The 21,448-nt window shown below is 41.7% G+C and overlaps 1 protein-coding gene across 2 annotated transcripts in view; it reads right to left on the bottom strand.

Annotated features, from left to right (window-relative positions):
* LOC133423300 (nuclear receptor-binding protein 2-like) overlaps positions 1–21,448 on the bottom strand; it is a 58,007-nt gene that overhangs the window by 3,288 nt on the left and 33,271 nt on the right. Inside the window, exons 2-16 of one of the 2 annotated variants that reach the window (XM_061713484.1) lie at positions 6,689–6,811; positions 5,076–5,177; positions 4,892–4,981; positions 4,487–4,527; positions 4,284–4,378; positions 4,108–4,131; positions 3,935–4,021; positions 2,773–2,828; positions 2,596–2,691; positions 2,179–2,311; positions 1,777–1,879; positions 1,623–1,673; positions 1,395–1,530; positions 574–627; positions 367–430 (exon numbers count right to left, since the gene is read on the bottom strand). In XM_061713484.1, coding sequence (XP_061569468.1) covers positions 367–430; positions 574–627; positions 1,395–1,530; positions 1,623–1,673; positions 1,777–1,879; positions 2,179–2,311; positions 2,596–2,691; positions 2,773–2,828; positions 3,935–4,021; positions 4,108–4,131; positions 4,284–4,378; positions 4,487–4,527; positions 4,892–4,981; positions 5,076–5,177; positions 6,689–6,811 — 1,255 coding nt within the window. Of the gene's footprint in view, positions 1–366; positions 431–573; positions 628–1,394; positions 1,531–1,622; positions 1,674–1,776; positions 1,880–2,178; positions 2,312–2,595; positions 2,692–2,772; positions 2,829–3,932; positions 4,022–4,107; positions 4,132–4,283; positions 4,379–4,486; positions 4,528–4,891; positions 4,982–5,075; positions 5,178–6,688; positions 6,812–21,448 lie in introns of both variants that reach the window. The other variant, XM_061713485.1, reaches the window with a different exon arrangement.

Raw genomic sequence — 21,448 nt, forward strand, 5'->3', positions numbered from 1 at the left:
AAGTAACAGTACTTTTACTTGAGTACAATTTTTGGCTACTCTACCCACCTCTGATTATACGTCATATTAAAGACACACAAAACACATATTTAGATGATCTTTAATGAACTCAAACAAATACTGTGAATTCAGAGACACAATTTCCCCAAAGCGTCCTAAAAACACACTCAAAAAGTCAGATTGGTTCCAGCTGCAAATATTTTAACTGGCTATGAAAGTATGGAGCTTGATTTATTGACTAAAGCCTGTAGTTGTCACCCATTAGGAACATGTCTTGAAATCATTAAGTAAGGGAATATGACTTGTGGGCTTTAAAGTTTGTAGATAAAAAGAAAAACACATTAAGGTCAGCTGTTTCCAACTTACTTGGAAGGATGTCGCAGCTTAGCTGCCGATGAAGTTTGTCGTCCATTTTCAGAAACAGAGAGAGCTGGGGGAGAGAGAGATCATCAGGTAAAAATATAAGACTAGCTTACACTTCATAACTAAACCACGGTACATACGTTATCACCGCGAAGCCCAGCGAAGGTGTTTATACTAAAATGAGCAAAGTACCTGTAGTGTGTGACTCACATGAGTTTTGGTCCCTTCTTCATTTGACTCCAAATTACAGTGCATCTGAACAACCTGCAACGTGCGACACACGAGGGGGCAAAGTGGGAAAAAAAACATGAAAAAAGTGTGTTGATATATTTTGGGTGATAATAAATGGATGTTAAACATGTGGACACTAAACAGATTCACACATGGAGGTCTGGTTGAGTCACAGAGCAGCAAAAGGTAATTCACATTCCAGTGTTTACATCCTCAACATTTTGGGTAAAGCTGACAGCAAAGACAATAAATGTTACCTGCTCGAGGGTTATTTAGGGTTTTTATCCACTCATATTATCTATATAATTTTAAAACTTTAACCAACTTTAAAAATAATGTTTAAAGCAAAAAATAGATCGTTACCAGAACAGTTACAAAATTTGTTCAGATTGGAGGATGAGGATAACAGACTTAAACTTGATTTCAAACATACTTTTGCAAGGCTAAACATAAAACAAATGTGTATCATTTTTGTATCAGCTTAAGAAAATGTTTAAAAAAGAAAAGATAAGTGCCTACAAAAAAGAAGAAAGAAAAGAAGAAAAAGAGAAAGAGAAAAAAATAGATAGAAGAGTGGTATTTTTGTTTGTTTTCTTGTTATAAGTAGGGGCAGGTATCATACGTTTTCTTCTTCCTGCTCCTTTTCTTTCATGGTGATAATGTGTACTTCATGGAATTTTGTACAACATTATTAAGAATATATGAATGGAATAAATTAAATTAAATGAAAAATATATGCCATAGAAGCAGCAAGATTTTAATAAAAAAATGTTTTTTTGTAATATCTTTAAAAAGTTGACCTTTCTTGTCTCCGTCTCCTGGGGTTCAGGAGTCGGCGTCTTTACTGTCTCGACCTGCTCCTGAGACAAGGACAGAGCTCGGGGGACGGGGTGAGGCCGAGACGAGGCGAAGTTCATCAGCGGGTAAATCCCGTTCCTGACAAAAAAAAAAAGAAAAAGAAGATGTCACGCTGAAGTCACAAGTGTTACTGCAGATGTAAAACAGACCCCCACTGTGGTTCCTCTTACTTGACATCTTCCAGAAACTTGTCGAGCTCCAACGGGGAAACGTGGGAATACCTGCAGGACGGAAAGATACACAGACAAGAGCGAGTGTTGTACTTGACCTGTCGTGTTATGCTCACAAAAGGCTAAAAATAAAAAGGGGGTTATTGGATTTTACTTGAGCTGAACTCCTTGTCTGTCGTCGTGTTTAATCTCCGCCATGACGGCGTTGGGGTCAAACGACTTGGTTTTCTCTTCCACGCAGTTCTCTGGAAGCAGGTCTGTTGAGGCCACAAATTAATACAATGTTAGATACGCATGTTCTTTACAACAATTAGAGGGGTGAGACGGAATATTTGCCCCGAGTTTGGACAACAATCATGAAATCAGTAAAAAAATCTGATTTCAGCAAATGTTGATGAATGCTGTGGCCGATTTTTAATGATGCAATTTAAGAATAAAATGTCTAGAATTGGCTTTTTCTATTGTAATGTACAGCGAAAGAGTATACAAGTGTTTTTTTTTTTCAATGTGTGTGTGAAGAGCCTGACAGCTGGGCATGTGGAGGTGAGAAACTCACACTGGTTGTTGATGAGGCAGTGGGCGGCGAGCAGTTTGAGGGAGTGGACTTCGAATAAAACTCGGTGGAACAGGAGGTCGTGAGCCGTGGGACGGAGCTTGGCATCGTGACGTAAACAAGACTGTGTGAACTCCTGCAGGGAGGACAGCAGCACTCAGTCCAGCTGTCACACAACTGTACAGCGAGACCCACTTTAACCCATCAGCAGCGTCCTCTGAATTTAAATCTCGGCGTGCTTTCCAAACACATGCACACCAAAAACTGGACAAACTCCCAGAGCGAGTCTGGAAATAATCCTAGAAATGGCGCGTGTGTGCATGTAGGCGAGTGTTAACAGAGCATTGCAGGACAGTTTCTCCTTGTTTCCTCGGTTCCACTGCTGTTAATCGGATATTTAGGACATGAAATGAGACTCACTCTCATGAGAGGGTCTTCCAGAGATTGACCTGCATTGACTATGGCCTCCTTGGACACAGCAGTATCTCCGTTGGCCTGGATCTCCAGGACGGCCATCTGACGGTACAAATAATCACCCGTTAACACCCACAGACCACACGCAGACAGATGGAAATGTTACGAATCTGCTTTTCTCACCTCAAGAGCACAGATGCCGAAGGAGAAAATGTCAATGGCGTAATCATCTTCACCAGCTTGGGGAAAAGAAAGAAAAAAACAAAACAGAAGGCGGAAGCAGAGAAGGGTGAAAGCTTGATGGAAAAGCTCGCCAAAAATTTTAATATATACTTATGTAATAATGCATCATTAGAAATAACCTGTTTTTTCATAGCTCTAAATTTAGTTCAAATAATCCCTTACATATCTTAAAACATATATAAAATTATTTGTGTTTTGTTAAACACTGCATGAGGGTAATTTTTGTTGATTTTGTCTGGTGAATCGTAGATTTAAGAGGAAAAGTGGAGGCGTATTAAAACAGATTTGTTAGCAAGCAAACTCGCACAGTGACAGCGTGGCTATGAGGAGTGAAAAACATAAAATTATAAAAATGTACAAACCCAAATATATGCAAAGTGAAAAATGAAGCTAAAAATGATGACATTTTTTTTATTTATTTGAAGGTCATTTTGATAAAACTGTTTAGGTAAAGATTTACTGTTGAATACAATTACAGTGGAAATGTATGTGAAGTCATCATTTTTTTTCAGATATAATGAATGGTCTTAAAACATTGATCCATTACCAACAACAAAAAAAAACATTTTTTGTTAAAAAAAAAAATCACCATTACATTTTTCAAATGAAAAATTATGGCTTGATTTTACGCTTTGTGTCAAAAATTTTGTCTCACTTTTTCAGCCAAATAGGTTTTCATCACTTTCTTCATAGAGGTTATAGAGGCTTTGATACTTCCAGCACTAAAAGTTTTCAGATTTGCTTTATTTCCACCAACAAAAAACTGCTTTGGTTTTCATTTGTGTGCAACAACAGACTTTTTTTTTTTTGTTATGTGTTTGGCAAGTTCATGAAGGCATCCCAGTATGTAGAGCCTATAGAGTAGGTGCATATCCCATCCCCTATTTCACAAAAACAATAGTCTAGAAATGTTACTTTTGTGATTGTAAAAATAATTTCGATCTTTTTAATGGTTTTACGATCTTATGTGAGGTCTTGAAAAAAGTTGAACAGGTGACAATGAAGTTTTTCCTTTTGAGTCAGTGAAGAATATACAAACACAGAAATCAAGCCACACAAAACACACAAAGCGACACGGATGAGTCTCACTCATCACACTTACTTCCATATTCTGGAGCAAAAAAGTGGAGATTCCTCTGTTCATCGCGGTGTTGCCTCCCTTTACTGTGAAGGCTGGCGTCTGGGAATACTGCTCAAAGAAGAATAGACAAGACAGAAACATGAAATACTCTGGAGAGAGATGCGACAAATGTGACAAAACACTGCACGTCTTACCATTAACAAAAAGCCGATGCCACACTGTGAAAAGAAAATCAAGTACAAGTGAGATATCTGTTCTGCTTACAGGTCTAACACCCATAGATGTTACATCATCAACCCACAAGACGGGGTAACAGCAAGACTGATCAGAACTGGGTGTAGTGTCATTAAAAGCCCTGCTGAGAGCAGACCTGAGCCAATCTTGATGAGGCCGTTGTGCTGGATGAAGATTGTGTCGCATGTCAGGTTGCCGTGGATTATTGGCGGGTCACAAGAGTGCAGATAACTGCAGGTAAACAATAGACCATTTTATTACTGTCCTTGTTAACAAAGAAACAAAAGCAAAACAATCATCTCTGATGTCAGAATCCCTATGAAGGAAATCAGTCAGTACCTGAGTGCAGATAAAATCTGGGTGCACCATCTCTTCCAGGCCTGAAGTGAAATGAGTTAAATGAGGACTTGCATCTCTAAAAGATATATATATATTTGCTTCAAACAGTCAAGATGTCTTGTTATTTGGATAAAATACCAAATGAAGTGCAGTTATAACTGCAGAAGCGCACTGCCAGACAGAGAGAAATGAAGACATCCTGCATAGATTGCAAATCCTCAACATTACCAGGATAGATATATGTCTGGGCAGCCTGAGCCACCGGGGTGTTACATAATCTTTAATCCTGGCATAAATATGGCTCTGAATAGTGATAGACTGCAGTACCCCGCTGCCACCGTCACAAGACACACCGAGCAAACCCTCCAAGGCAGCCCGGCGCGTGACCAGAGTCAAGAAACTGACCTTCACGTTCATGGTTTTGTGGTTCTTTTTAGTCTTCTTTAGAAATTGCTTTAGGCTGCCTGATGACATGTATTCAGTGATGAATATAACCTGTGGGCCACAGACAGAAGAGAGGAATAAGAGGCTGGTAATTCAGAAGTGTGTAACAGAGAAGGAGGCAGGGAGATGAGAGTAAAAGCGTTACCCGCGCCTGGCTCTCCTTCATGTCCAGCCAGTACTTGTGGAACTTGACAATGTTGGGGTGCTCCACCTGCATCAGGTTCTCAAACATTTCCTTGATCTTCTCCTGGATGACAAACAGGAGAGGATGTTCACATCTTCACATCACATCACTGACCACTTAAGGAGCTTCGATCCGCCGGCCTTTTTACCGAAGTATGATCAGTGCATCAATCAGGGAAACTGATCATTTAAAACAGACTAAAAGTACAAATGAAACCAGAGATATCAATGATCTTCTGGTGAAAGATGCTAATTTATAAAGCTGGGGTCATGTTTTATAACAACAGATTGTGTCAGAAAGATTAATATAACCGATAAGCAGAGGTGGGTAGTAACGAGTTACATTTACTCCGTTACATTTACTTGAGTAAGTTTTGGGAAATGTTGTACTTTTAGGAGTAGTTTTGAATCACTATACTTTTTACTTTTACTTGAGTAGATTTGTGAAGAAGAAACTGTTACTCTTACTCTGCTACATTAGGCTACGTTGAGCTGTTACTTTTCTTTTATCCCTTTTATCCGCGTACGCGTCAATCTCATGACATCACTGGGTGATTCTTTGGGGAAAATGTTTGTTTTTGCATGTTTTGTCACATTTACACAGACTCAAACACACAGAGTTTCTATGAGTTCATGTTTGTTCTAGTTCTGCTGGTTAAAAAAGACAAGTACAAAGGCTTGAAATTTTGTGCTACTTGCATTTAATTTATTTTTTTATTCTGTTATTTTATGAATTTTATTATTTATTAAAGTACTTGAATTTACTTTAAGCTTATTTTAATTTAAGCTATTTTTTTTCTTTTTTATTAATTTTAATTTATTTTATTATTTTATTGATTTTATTTGCCTGAAGATGATTATTTTGTACTTTTGTCTGTTGTAATGGTTGTGTTAAAAAAATAAATCAGACGTTACTCAACAGTTACTCAGTACTTGAGTAGTTTTTTCACCAAGTACTTTTTTACTTTTACTCAAGTAATTATTTGGACTACTTTTTACTTCTACTTGAGTCATATTATTCTGAAGTAACAGTACTTTTACTTGAGTACAATTTTTGGCTACTCTACCCAGCTCTGCCGATAAGTAAAGTCAGTAAGATGGAGTAAAAAAGTCTCAAAAATCAAAGATGGCAAAATGCAAAACATTAAACTTCAAGAAAATGAGGTTTAAACACCAGACAGGGGTGTGGTGATGGGGCCATCCTTCTTTTATATGAACTACTCTATCTTTATCTTAACTTTTCTATTCTGGATCCAGTTGTACCTCTTAAATATGTTAAGGCTGTAATTCTGGACTTATCAACATGGAAAACATAAGCAATCTCAAAGTCTTGTTTATGGTAGCTCTTGTTTGTGAATGTAACCAATCAGGAGACACTTCAGAGCCTGCAGACATCAACTAGTTAGAAAAAACCCGAGACCTTTACTCCTTTAAGGAAGAACCGCTACTTGTGATGCTTCTTTCTTTCTTGTTCTAAGGTAATTAGATATTAGCATTATGGCGGGTTTGAAGATTACATAAAACATGCATCCATAACAGCTTGAGTCTGGGGCTAAAAGTGGAAAAAAAAAGTACCTCTTGTGCTTTGAAGACCTTCTTATCTAAGAACAGGACTTCGTTCCACACCACCTCCACTCCCTCCTCCGTGTCCATGGCCAGGGACGCACTCTCCACGCCGGGGACATTTCCTTGGCTCACCTGGAGGGGGCAGACGGAAACACATATACCATTTAGTACAACTTCCCAGGACTAGTGTTGTTGTCCTGACTTTAGGACAACATTAAACCCACATTTACACATTCTGTCCTCCTGAGTGCAAAATAAACCGACTTTTAACCACAATTTTAACCTTATGTTAAGTCATTAAGTTGTAGAAAACACATAGGCCTACATAGAAACATCTTTGTCTGCACCTGCTAGACATTGTGAACACATTTTTAAAGGATTTCTTAAAAAAAAGGGTTTTATTCTTTGGTCCAATATAATATGAGTTACAAATCTGGGAAAAGTTGAACTCATTGTCTTAGAATTAGAGTAACATTTGTTAAAATCATTTCTGGGATTACAGTGGTGGTTGTTGTAACAAGCATGTTACTAATAGCTTGAATCGAAGGAAAAAGCACTTATTTCCTTGGTTCTTGAGGACATCTCCCCTGTCATCTGAAAGCATACTTCATTTCTAATGCTACCAACTGCCCCGGGAGTTTGAGGCTCGTAAAGCTGCTATTGAGCCTTTAATTCTCATGAGTCGGCTCCACCGCCGGCTTCGAGACCGCTCCATCGAATAAAAGGAACACAAACATGTCAAGAGAGCGTTTCAAACCCACGGATGTCCGAACTGAGCCTCTATCATCTAAAAAATCTGGGAAAAGAAAAAGAAAAGCTCTGCAGCATCAAACACGGAGAGGAAGAGAACAGGTGCAACAACAATGTCATTCTATCAAGCCAAGAGAAAGTGAGAAAAAACACAAACGATGCAACACGAGGACAAAGGAAAGATTAAGTGAAAGATGTTGTAAATGCAGTGCAGAAAAGAGGACAATACCTCAGGTCAAGATTCAGCAGCACACCTGCATCTGAAGAGCAAAAAATACTCCTTTCTCCATTTTAGACAAATGGTTAAGAAATAATTGAAATAAGCCGGCTCTATTAAACAGGAAAAACCAACATTTAAAACAGAGGAGGTGGTCTCAGGTTGCCGAGATCCAAGTCTCGGGTGGTTTCACAACCATTCACGCCACTTCATGTAACTTAAACATCTCACACGCTGAACAAATGAATAATATATGGAGGACAAAAGCCCCAAACAACCTAAAGGACTCCCAACAACTTCTTATATTCACGGCTCAATGTCTCACTAGGTTCATTACCTATTTAATAGTTTTTTTGTCAGCTTTTAAGCGTTAAACTCATACCATACAGTAAGCTTATAAAGGTGAAAATAGATACCTCAAATATTGATTTTGATCGTAATAAAAATGACTAGAATTAAACAGATTTATTACTGTAGCTGCAAATTAATGTGTTTTCTGCATTGCAATGTGCAGAAAACATACAGTATAACTATGTTTCAAGCAACAAAATGTGTATTAAAGTTCTGCTTTATGAAGACGAATAGCTAAACATTTATTATTTATTGACAAAAAAATGCTAGCCTGACATGACTGGAGCTTTCCCCTGCTGTTACTGTAATATCAGCTAAAAGCAGGATTATGACTCCGCTAGCTCTGCAGACGAAAAAAAAGAAAAAAGAAAAGTACATGACAGTCTGCAAAGCTGTATCAAATTCAGATTTCCATCCATTAATGTCTGAGGAAGTGTTGGAGCAGACAGATGGGAGATATCAGATGCCACCAGCCAACTTTAACATGATGAACAGTAAAGAGGGGAGCGCGGATGAGCAGCAGCTTTTGCGGAGGGAAGAGGAGGATTAGCAGGAGGCTGTCATGGAGAGAGGCGAGGGGGAATTGTGAGTGATGGATTTAGAAAAATTAGACAAAAGCCTCCCAAGATGGAGAAAAATGGTGCCAAAGAGCAAGAACTGTGAAGGAGACTAAGCGGAGAAGTGAAGAGGCCGTGACTGGCCGTTGAATGTGGCCGATGATGACGGCCTCGGGCTCAGTCACTGCATGAGGATGCAAAGCAGCTAAGAGCTCAAAGAGCGCTCATCGCAGGATATTACCCTCTCAGTTCAGCGGGTCCCATGTAACTTCCTGCTACATTCATCCTGCAGCTGTAGTTCAGGGAGTAGACAGGCCAGACTGGGACCAGAGTCCACCTCAATAACCATAAAGCAAGACCCCTTAAGTCCTGTTGATCCTGCACCTTGCCAGGCTTGAAGAGATTATACATTTGTGCTTACAAATTAAGAGACTTTGCATCCAGATCCATTTACACTTATTATGGCTGCCTTAGGATTGGTGGGTTTGTTTTCTTTTTTAATCCATGTTGTGTTTTGGCACGTTCATCAAGACTCTCCCAAACAGAGAGCGACATTAAATCTGCCTCTAGTGATTTTCCATACAACTGTACCGTTTCACAATCCACTTCCTTAAAACTTCCGCACTAGGATCAAACAAAAACACTCCTTTCCACCAATACAGACGGAGCGCACTGTCATAAAACATACCTCTTTATGGGCTTTTGTGCTGTAATTGCCTTGACCTTGGCACTGTCGGCACTCTCTTTTCACAACAATACGGCAGTAACATAAGCAGATTATCACTCCATTAACTAACCAGTCTGTTGTAACACTTACAACGTTGAAACCCCTGCACACACTCAGAGAGAAGCAGCATGTAGCTCACTCACCAAAATAAGGATGCCAGGGAGTAGGCCAGTAGGTTCGCTACTGGAGCGCCAGAGGGTGACCAAATGAAACTCAAACAGCGGGTTTAAAGTTTAGAACTGCCGGCTTTAGTTAAGCTTAATGTGAACACCACAAAACAAATATACACATTACAATAGAAAAATAAAATACAAATATTACCACAAACCTTGGCCAAGGTATAAATCTAAATCTAGGTGCACCATAAAATTTGGTCTTAGGTCTTAATACAGTCCATGGCTGTTCCAAATCAAAAAAAGAAAAGTCAAGGTCCCCTAGTGACCCACACAGTGACCAGTATGTATGTATACTGGACCAGAGTATGTGGTTCAAATCCTGTTCACACAATGCTGAGTGAAGAATGTCCGGAAGACACCAATCCTACCACACCGATGTGCAGCAGATGTTATCCGGATCATCCAGAGGCCTGGCTCCTTCTGGTTCCGCTGGGTAGGCTCGCCATCAATTGGTCATGAATCCTGAAGAACATCCAGTCTGGCTGGCGCTGATGTCATATCGCGAAAAAAACAAAACCAACAAAAAAAACCTGACCTGTCGATAGACAGAGTCAGAGACATCCCAGATATTAATGTATATTCTCTGTCACATGAGGTATTAAGAATAAACATCATGTTTTTCATCTTTTCAGCACTCTTAACAGTGCATGTATTTTAACTTCTCAGCTTACTCATTTTAAACATGTAATTACATAGTTTCACATTTGTAAACTAACCACTGAAATATAAGACATTCCTCAAGCTGTAGTATCAGAAATAATTAAATAAAATTGTTGGACTACTAACGTCCATAAACAAAAAAAACCACAGGTTTCAACCAAAAAGAAATAAAAAACACAGGTTTCAACCAAAAAGAAATACTGCTCACCGATCTCCACGTTCAGCTGTATGGGCACAAAATGGCACTGGCGCCCGGTGCAGCCACTCAGTTTGTCTAAACAACATTTCAAGTAATAAAATGAATAAAAATGACTAGCTGATTCTTCCAAGAACCGAATTGTATTAAAGAGTAAATTACTATAAATTACCTCGGTATAGAGCTTAGAAGAAAAGTTCAGGAGCAGCGTTTCTCACCGCGTGCGCGGGTCGGCAAGATCAAAGGCAAGAGCAGTTCTGTGAGCCAGCTCGTCGGCTACCGAATGCAGCTCGAACCAAACTGGACCGAACACGGACAACTGACCAACCAACTCACGTCAGCTACTCTTACAGGTCCCGGCTACTCAGCAGCAGCCACCGCCAATCCTGTAATATTTTTATATTTTTCTCTCTGTTCCAACGCTTGTCGCGTTCAGCTTTCTTTCGTTCGCTTTTTCCTTTTTTTCTTTCTCACTGCGTCCTGACGTTAACGGACCCAGGTAGGCGGGACTACTGTCTGAAGTAACCAATGACAACCACCTGCTGCATTCAGGTGAAAGGAAATTAATGGGAAAATCCATCAACATGCTGAAGTCTGTAACCCATTATTATTAAGGGGGTTACATCCTCCCCTCCTGACGGTATGCCCGTCCCTGGGCATCCACCCAGTAATAGCCACACCATCAGAGGTGTACAGGGACTTAAATATTTTTGCTCATGATCTCATCTGTGGGCAACGAGTTTGCAAAGGCATCACTGAGACCTTGAAACAAAGAATTCACTACATGCAACAATGGATTGCCCAATTGCCTGTATTGGAGTCTTTCTGGTTTTTCAGACTGCCGAATTGAACGCCTGATGATAGTTTCACCACTCACAGAGTTCTCCTCCGGATACTGAACTGATTTCGGCTGAACAACCACTGGTTGTTCTACAGTAGCCGGTTTATCTCTCTCAACCATTGGGTATGGCAATCCTGGGGCATCTGTAACACCAAAAGCTGCCTCAAGAGGTTGCTGATTAGATAAGGCACAAGGTGACACTTGCTCCACGTTCACGGGATTTGCATTATTCCCTGATGTCATGTCACGTACGGGCGTGCAAGGTCCTACAGTTCCCTGTAAAGGTACTGCAGACTCTGTTTGAACACCAGTTGTCATGTCAGGTTCAAGTGAATCAGGTATGTTCTTGTCAGTTAAGGTTTCGTCTACCTCCTCTACCGTAGGCTCAACTACCACAGCAGGATGCACAGGAGAAAGTGACACATCAGGTGAGTTTGGTACTGCAGCTTCACGAGGAGAATTACTCGACTCATGAGTCACAGGCACAGTAACGACTATTTCTACAGGTTGAGTTGACGGAAGAATGGAGGCCCATTCGTGGATCTCTTCAGACTCAGAGTGTTCTTCCTCACCACTATCTTCGTCTGGACACTGTCTAGTTTTTGGCCGCCTCGGAGGTGACTTATCAGGCTTAGGGGTAACAGCCGATGACAGAAAACCACACGGCAACAACAAGTCTCTGTGCAGGGTACGCACAGGTCCGTCTCTACCCTCAGGCTTTACAGTGTAAACCGGAACATCACCCGCTTGTCTGAGAACAATGTACACGTTCTCTTCCCACTTGTCTGCAAGCTTGTGTTTTCCACGTAGTTTCACATTACGAACTAAAACCCTATCGCCCACTTCTAAGGTAGACTCAATAACACGCTTATCAAAACGGATTTTGTTGCGGTCAGAGCTCTTTTTCGCGTTAGAAGTGGCAAGCCTGTAGCTCTCTTGAAGATGACGTTTCAAGTCAGAGACATACTGTGAGTGAGACCGTTTAGGTGTGTCAATCGGTAGACCAAAAGCAAGGTCAACTGGAAGCCTTGGTTGCCGTCCAAACATGAGCTGGTAGGGTGAAAACCCTGTAGTGTCATGTTTCGTGCAGTTATATGCATGCACTAAAGGCTTAACAAAGTCCTTCCAGTGAGTTTTTTGATCTTTACCTAGGGTACCTAGCATTTGAAGAAGAGTACGGTTGAACCGTTCCACCGGATTTCCTCGGGGATGATACGGTGTTGTTCGCACCTTCTTCGTACCGGTAAGGTTACAAAGCTCCTTAATAGTCTTTGACTCAAAATCCGGACCTTGGTCGCTATGCAACCGTTCTGGAAACCCATAATGAGAAATAAAATTCTCCCAAAGGGCCTTGGCTACCGTGCGCGCCTTTTGGTTGGAAGTTGGCACCGCTACAGCATACTTAGTAAAATGATCAGTAATGACCAATATGTCTTTCATGTTAGAACTATCTGGCTCCAGGGACAGATAGTCCATACATACAAGCTCAAGCGGCCTACTGGTTTTTATGCTCACCAGTGGCGCAGCTCGTTCACACTGAGATTTCCTGCGAACACAGCGTTCACAGGTTTTGATTTTCTCCTCTATGGTACTCTGTAATTTTGGCCAGTAGAATCTTGCTCTTACCAGATCTACTGTCCGGTCCACTCCAAGATGTCCCATATGATTATGGAGGCTTTCAAACACTGTCTGCCTCAACTCCTGAGGCAATACAAGCTGGAAAACAGTGCTTGTTTCATCCCGCTTTTTCCTGTAAAGGATTCCGTTACGCAAATGTAGTCGGCCTAACTCGCGTAATAATAACGGAAGTTCAGGAAGTTCAGACCTGAGACTGGGAATTGGGGCTTGGCCTGTCTCGAGCTGAGTAATTACTTCAGCTATTGCGGGATCTGCCCTCTGTTTTTCCCGCAGCTCATCCTCAGAGAGAGGAGATACACTGGGAAGCCCAGGAATTTCTTCCTGCTGGAAGCTATCAGGAATAGCAGCTGAGTGAAGGGCTAGTGACTCTACCAGAGCTAACCCAGGGTAAGAAAACTCAGAATTGTCACCGTTAGCACTAATGACAACATGCCGTTCACAGATGGCTTTTATGACATCTTGTGGAATGATGCCAGTACCTGTTTGATCACTTGCGTGATTGTGCACGAATTGTGAGATTCTCTCACTCTCTTTCCGAGAAACGAGGTCATCCTCCAAAACTTGATGAGAGCGACGGGATAATGCATCCGCATCCCGGTTTTGCACCCCAGCCCGGTACTGGAGCTTAAAGGAGTAGGTGGATAAGGCAGATAGCCACCGATAGCTCGTAGCATCCAGTTTGGCTGAAGTTAAAATGTAAGTTAACGGGTTACTGTCTGTTACGACAGTGAACTCTGAACCATACAAGTAGTCTGAAAACTTAGATGTGACTGCCCACTTGAGAGCCAAGAACTCAAGCTTATGAGCAGGATATCTCATTTCACTCCTAGTGAGACCACGACTGGCAAAAGCTATGGCTCTGGGTTGGTCATCTTGAATCTGGTATAAGGCAGCCCCCAAGCCCACCGTACTTGCATCCGTGTGCAAAATGTATGGAAGCTGGGGATTGGCAAAGCCTAAGACCGGTGCTGAAGTTAACTTTTGAATGATTAGGTCAAAAGCTTCCTGACAATCCGAGGTCCACCTTTGACCAAAGGGTTCTTTAGGTTGATGGTAGTTTCCATCTGCACCTTTAGAAGGTTTCTTATTCCCTTTACGGAGTGGCGGATATCCAGAGGTGAGCCCGTTAAGAGGTCTAACGATGTGGGAATACCCCTGGATGAACCTCCGGTAGTAACCCGCAAAACCTAGGAACGATCTAAGTTCCTTGAGGTTGGTAGGTACAGGCCACGTTGTTAGTGCCTTAATTTTCTCTGGGTCTGTTTCAACCCCCTTTTCGGAGACAATGTGACCCAAGTACTTGACAGAAGTTTGGAAAAATCTGCATTTTTCTGGGGCTAGTTTCAACCCATATTCCTTGAGTCGCTGAAGCACACGCTTTAAGCGTTGTTCATGCTCCTCCAAGGTAGATGAGAAAATGATCAAGTCGTCGATGAACACCAACACCTCCTTAAGATTAAGGTTCCCCATACATCGCTCCATGAGGCGTTGGAAGGTCGACGGTGCATTCGTGATCCCCTGAGGCATCCGGTTAAACTCCCAAAACCCTAAAGGGCATACAAACGCTGTTTTCTGCTTGTCAGGTTCCTCCATCTCGATCTGGTAATAACCAGATTTAAGGTCTAAAACAGAGAACCATTTGGACCCCGCAAGCGCAGAAAAAGCCTCTTCTAGGTTTGGGAGAGCGTATGCATCCTTAACGGTCTGGAGATTCAACCTCCGGTAGTCGATGCAAAGGCGAACTGCACCGTTTTTCTTCCTCACGACCACGATGGGAGAGGCGAAAGGAGACTCAGATTCTCGGATGACTCCTGAAATGAGAAGCTCCTGCAGATGCTGTCTCACTGCATCAACATCACGCGGGTGTATTGGGCGTGCTCGGAATTTAAAAGGTGTTTCATCGCTGAGTTTGATATGGTGTTTCACCTTATCAGTGTGTCCAAAGTCCACATCATTTTGGGAAAAGACCTCAGGCATGGACTTAAGAAGACGCGTTACACGCTCTTTCCACTGAGTGGGTAACGGTGAATCTCCAAAATTGAAGCTTGTAGCCTCGGGCTGTGGAGATTGTTCTAAACCACTTTTTGTAGGTGGCCCATCCACATTGTGTTCTTGAGGCAACACTTCAGATATGGCGTTAAGATTCGCCAAGACTGTCCTTGGTGGTATGATGATGTCATGGTCAGTTGCATTTTTCAGCACAACTGGCAATTTGCAAAGCCTTCCGCTTGGCAGATTCATGAGAGTAGGTGATACCAAAAGGCCACCTGGTAACGCAGGAATCGTGGTCTGCTCAAGAATAGCACACTCCACAGAATGAGCCATAGGGAGGTTCACCACACCCTCCACTACAGTGGTTTGGTTGGCTGGAATAACTCCCGGTTCAGCTCCCTGGAGCTTCACCAAGCCTAGGCTCTCCCCCATGGAGTTTCTCTGACGCATTTCCAAAACTTTAAGAATGGCCTTATACCCAACAGGCAAGGGCTCAAATACTGAAAGGTTTGGGTCAGCATTAACACTAGAGTAAAGATTGTCAAGTGTATTGGTACCCACTAGCACCTGTTGTTTTGACGCTGAGCGCAAGTGGGGAATGACCAAAGCCAAGGTGTTTATCTCTACATCAGACCCAACAAACTCCCTTGGGAAAGTGATAGACAGCTCCACATATCCCAAATATGGAACTGTTTGGCCATTGGCACCCTCAACATCCAGAAGGTTGTGTAGTGGATGTATAGTGAGCTCAGAAAGATACTGTTCGTAGAAAGACTGAGGTACGGTAGTAACCTGAGACCCAGTATCTAAAAGACATTTTGTGTCCTTCCCTGCAATGGTTATCATGGCAGTAGTTTTAGTACCTATTAAACCTTTAGGAAGCTTCACAGATTGTGTTCTACTCAGCGGTTTCTTTAAAAGAGATTTCTTCAAAGAAAGCTTCTTTGGCTTGGAGCTGAAACGATAAGACCGTACTCCCATGCGCTCCCCCACAGGAGTAGGTTTTAGTTTAAAGGTTGTCCCTTTTCATGCGCATTAGAGGAATCCCAGCTGGCTTGTTTTTCTCTCAGCTGTTTCCTCTTAGCAGCAACAAGAGTAGGATTTGGTTCATTTTCACAACCAGACATGATGTGACCATCCTCCCCACACTGAAAACAGAACCCGGGTCGGGGTCTACCATGAGTTTTGGCAGCAGAAGTTCGGGTTGTTGCTGCTTTCCTTGTCACTGCTTTAGCTCCGACTGTAGCACTGGCCACAGGAGACTCAACCACTTTAGTTTTAGCAGTGTCAGTTTTTAAACTGCTTAGCTGAGCACTTATATCAGCTAGTTGTTTCTTCAAAATATCAAGGTCAGAGTCAGTTGCATGCGCATGTGCATTTTGGACATGTGAAGCAATGCGTGGCTTGGTATTGCTAGGCACAGATTTTGCTACATCTAAGTGCTGTCTCATGCGACTCACCTTAGTGGCTTGTCTGTCTTCTACCGTTCTCAACCGCAGTAACAGCTCTGCAAAGGTAGGAGGACTTTCCTTCTTCTGCTCCAACTGGAGGTTGGTGATTAAAACATCGTCCCAACAACCACGGCAGAATTGTTTCAGAAGTTGTCTGTCAAAATCTGAGGCGGAGACACCTTTGCGCCTCATGGCCATACTTAGGCAGACATGAAGTCGATGCAAGAAAACCGATGGTCTCTCCCCGGTGTTTTGCAGTGTATTCATGAACCTGGCAAAAAGCTCGTCACCATCTTCGACGGTACCATACGCTGAGTCAAGTAATGCAAGATAAGCGGAAGGTTGAGCTTGGGAACCCAAGTGTTTAACAATTTCAGCTGCTGGTGGAAATAGACTGTCTAAAATGCGGTGTGTACAACAAATGTCAGACACAGAGGGGTCATCTAGAATGACATCCACACCAGTGCGCCACGTGTCATAATCAGCTTCATTGCTCGGTCGGGGACTGCGTCCTGAGAAAGCCCTAAGTCTACCTGACATAGTAGAACGCAATGAACTATCTGCATTTCGCACAACATGTTCAACTACCACACGCTGAACACTAGGTGGGTTCACTTCAAGAGTAACTTTTGGTTTCTCGTCCTCCACCGGCAAAGTTGGTAGTGAGGTGAGATCAGTCAGGTTTTTGTTAAGGGTCAAAGAATCATGTGGCAAAGCCGCCTCACGTTGAGGTTCAGTAGAACTGAAGTTAGCACCATGTGGGATCACCCCAACCAAGGGTGCAGCTTGTGACAGCTGGTCAGAAGAAGGTGCCAACAGCAGATTGGTTACTGGAGCCTGATGATCTGGTTGGGAAGAGGTTGTTGCAAGACTTGCTAATTCCTCTTTCAATAATTGCTCAAAAGAGTTACCACTCAACTTAGCAATTTCTTTCAACTCTTTCATGTATGCTTTAGTAGCAGTGCTACGTGCATCAGTGGCATACTCACTGGCTAAACTCCTAATGCTATAAACAGCTTCAGCTCGAGTAGAGCTTTCAAGCCGCACTGGAAGCATTGGCTCCAGAGTTTGCATGGCTGTACCATGTGTAAACTCGACTATCATTTGTGCATGATATTCTGAAGTTGGGTCATCAATACGCAGAAAGCGTTTAATTGAACCATACTTCTCTAGGAAAGAAGACACTTCATTGTCAGTCTCAGTTGCAGTCAACCCACTAATTATAACAGAGTCAGGCACTTTGATTGACTCACGGCCAACAATCTCCATCGTAAGAGATGTTGGCTACAGTATCACAAGACCAAAATGAAGTGATTTGAACACCCTCTGGGCTCCTGGCTGGCTCGCCAATTTTTACTTGTAACACTTACAACGTTGAAACCCCTGCACACACTCAGAGAGAAGCAGCATGTAGCTCACTCACCAAAATAAGGATGCCAGGGAGTAGGCCAGTAGGTTCGCTACTGGAGCGCCAGAGGGTGACCAAATGAAACTCAAACAGCGGGTTTAAAGTTTAGAACTGCCGGCTTTAGTTAAGCTTAATGTGAACACCACAAAACAAATATACACATTACAATAGAAAAATAAAATACAAATATTACCACAAACCTTGGCCAAGGTATAAATCTAAATCTAGGTGCACCATAAAATTTGGTCTTAGGTCTTAATACAGTCCATGGCTGTTCCAAATCAAAAAAAGAAAAGTCAAGGTCCCCTAGTGACCCACACAGTGACCAGTATGTATGTATACTGGACCAGAGTATGTGGTTCAAATCCTGTTCACACAATGCTGAGTGAAGAATGTCCGGAAGACACCAATCCTACCACACCGATGTGCAGCAGATGTTATCCGGATCATCCAGAGGCCTGGCTCCTTCTGGTTCCGCTGGGTAGGCTCGCCATCAATTGGTCATGAATCCTGAAGAACATCCAGTCTGGCTGGCGCTGATGTCATATCGCGAAAAAAACAAAACCAACAAAAAAAACCTGACCTGTCGATAGACAGAGTCAGAGACATCCCAGATATTAATGTATATTCTCTGTCACATGAGGTATTAAGAATAAACATCATGTTTTTCATCTTTTCAGCACTCTTAACAGTGCATGTATTTTAACTTCTCAGCTTACTCATTTTAAACATGTAATTACATAGTTTCACATTTGTAAACTAACCACTGAAATATAAGACATTCCTCAAGCTGTAGTATCAGAAATAATTAAATAAAATTGTTGGACTACTAACGTCCATAAACAAAAAAAACCACAGGTTTCAACCAAAAAGAAATAAAAAACACAGGTTTCAACCAAAAAGAAATACTGCTCACCGATCTCCACGTTCAGCTGTATGGGCACAAAATGGCACTGGCGCCCGGTGCAGCCACTCAGTTTGTCTAAACAACATTTCAAGTAATAAAATGAATAAAAATGACTAGCTGATTCTTCCAAGAACCGAATTGTATTAAAGAGTAAATTACTATAAATTACCTCGGTATAGAGCTTAGAAGAAAAGTTCAGGAGCAGCGTTTCTCACCGCGTGCGCGGGTCGGCAAGATCAAAGGCAAGAGCAGTTCTGTGAGCCAGCTCGTCGGCTACCGAATGCAGCTCGAACCAAACTGGACCGAACACGGACAACTGACCAACCAACTCACGTCAGCTACTCTTACAGGTCCCGGCTACTCAGCAGCAGCCACCGCCAATCCTGTAATATTTTTATATTTTTCTCTCTGTTCCAACGCTTGTCGCGTTCAGCTTTCTTTCGTTCGCTTTTTCCTTTTTTTCTTTCTCACTGCGTCCTGACGTTAACGGACCCAGGTAGGCGGGACTACTGTCTGAAGTAACCAATGACAACCACCTGCTGCATTCAGGTGAAAGGAAATTAATGGGAAAATCCATCAACATGCTGAAGTCTGTAACCCATTATTATTAAGGGGGTTACACTGTCACTATGCAATGCCACTGAGTATTTTCTTAACGCAGAAATCAGTGCCCCTCAGTTGCCCCTTCGTTCCCATTTGTCATGCCATTTCTTTCTTTCCCCTGTATTGTCTGTGCAGTTATGCATTTTATTAAGATCTGGTGACAGTAGCAGTTGAATCTTTCCAAAAACAAACAATAAGTTACTGATTACAGACATTTTAGCAAACAGAAAAGCACAAAGATGAGGGCATTGGGCCTAAAAAAAAGGAAACTTTTGCTGAAACCACCTGAAAAGCAGATTTTAGGATCAAAATGGGTACCAATATATTGTTACATTTTTTTTAGTAATAATTATTTTCATCCTTTTGAAAGCCACAAGAGTATGTTAAAATAGAGAAACGTCCGACTGATACATAAATTCACACCGGTTTGGTAGGGCTGGGGATCGATTCAAATGTCAAGAACCGATTCGATTCCGATTCTTAAGATTCAGAATCGATTATCAAGATTTGATTCGATCCGATTCGATTCGATTCCGATATTGATTTGGGTTAGTGTTATTAAAACTGTTTTTTGAGCTGTTGCATGAATGATATGACTGTAGTTATGCAAAATATTACTACTAGTATTATATTGAGATTAAACAGCAAGTATTGGCAGCTAATGATGCTGTAAGGACCAATCAGCTCCCAGAATGCTGATAGAACTGCTTTCAGAAACATCGTGGGTCAGAATTACCAAACAGATCCAGGGAGCAAACAGAGATGGAGGAAATCGTTTTTATTTTTTCCCATATTTCGTTTTTATTTGTTCCATTTTCGGTCTATTTTGGTTTTTAATTTTTGAGCATTTGGTTTTTAGCATTTTTTTGCAAATGTAACCCCAAGACATTGTATAAAGTAATGAAATATAGACAATTTATGCAATTATAACCTAACACTTTAATGTTTTCATACCTTTAAACATATTTAAAGGCAAAAACATGGCACCAGTTATTCTCGTGTCCAACAAAACATTCCTTTTTTGGGGATAAACAAAAAAAAAAAAGTTGTAAAGTAATGGTAAAAAAAAAATAAATACATAAATAAATAAAATTAAAAAAAAAAAATTAAAAAAAAATCGATCTTTAGACATATGAATCGATTTTTAGGAATTAATATGAGAATCGATTTAGAATTGGGAAATCGATTTTTTCAACACAGGCCTACAGTTTGCTAACCGGGCCATCCAACAATCAGTGATTGATCGTTCTATTGATAGAACCGATGCAGGCCCTCTTTCTACACCCAGAGCCTACTCCAACTCCACTGGCAGGATGAACTGAAAGCGCACTATGAAAAGCACCAGTCCATAAATATTCAACTTGTCTGCAATATATGAAACCCTCTGAAAGCTGACTCCTGCTTGCCAGGAGGTAAACACAGCGCCTGCATTATTCAAAACAGATGTGGGCACCTCCAACGCTGAACTGCCGCAGACACGCGGCTCACTGGTATGCATCTCTGAGTAACTACCAAATCCCAGCACCGGCGACGCTCTTACTGGGAGATGGAGAGAACATGCCCCGGCCGCTTAATAATACCCCGGGCTGATCCAGAGACTCCCTGGGAGGTATCCTTCAGTCGGCTGCACTTAATAACTGCACAATCACTTGTTGGCATCCGGGAAAGACACTGGATGTAACTGGATCCAGCAGGCCACGGCTCAGTTTATAAACAAACAAGCACAGGAATGTGTGCCAAGAACAGATTAAAACAGCAGTGTCTGGACATCTTTTCATAATACTAGGTTTTGTAGAGTCACCCTGAGCTGCCACGTGTTGCACAACGTTGCCCTGACCCGTGGTCTTGCCCTCCCACTTTCCCTCCAAGCCACCATATCAAGAGGATGCAGGTTCTGATCCAGTCCTGGAAAACTGACTTTCAGTCTAAGTTCAAGCACAAGTAACGTCAACAAAAGCCTTAAAATGGAACTGTAATACTTCTTTAATTTCCCACATTTTAATTAACTTTCTTGCTGGCTTGATCTCTTTCAGTGTTTCTTCTAAAATCCAGTGTGAGTAGTATTGCATGTTTAAACACCTGAATCATCCCGCAGTAATTGGACATGGGACAGAACACAGAACAACGGAAAAAACCTTTGGTTTAAGATCATTCTAACTTAGACTTTTATAAGGAGCTTTCTAAAGGACAAATTTAAGAGAAAACAAAAACAACAACTCATGATTTAAGTTGAGTTACAAACTTCCAGGAATTTTACTAGTTGGAATCAACAAGAATATTTAAGAATTACTAGGA

The sequence above is a fragment of the Cololabis saira genome, chromosome 22 (assembly GCF_033807715.1).
Source record: "Cololabis saira isolate AMF1-May2022 chromosome 22, fColSai1.1, whole genome shotgun sequence".
Taxonomy (NCBI): domain Eukaryota; kingdom Metazoa; phylum Chordata; class Actinopteri; order Beloniformes; family Belonidae; genus Cololabis; species Cololabis saira.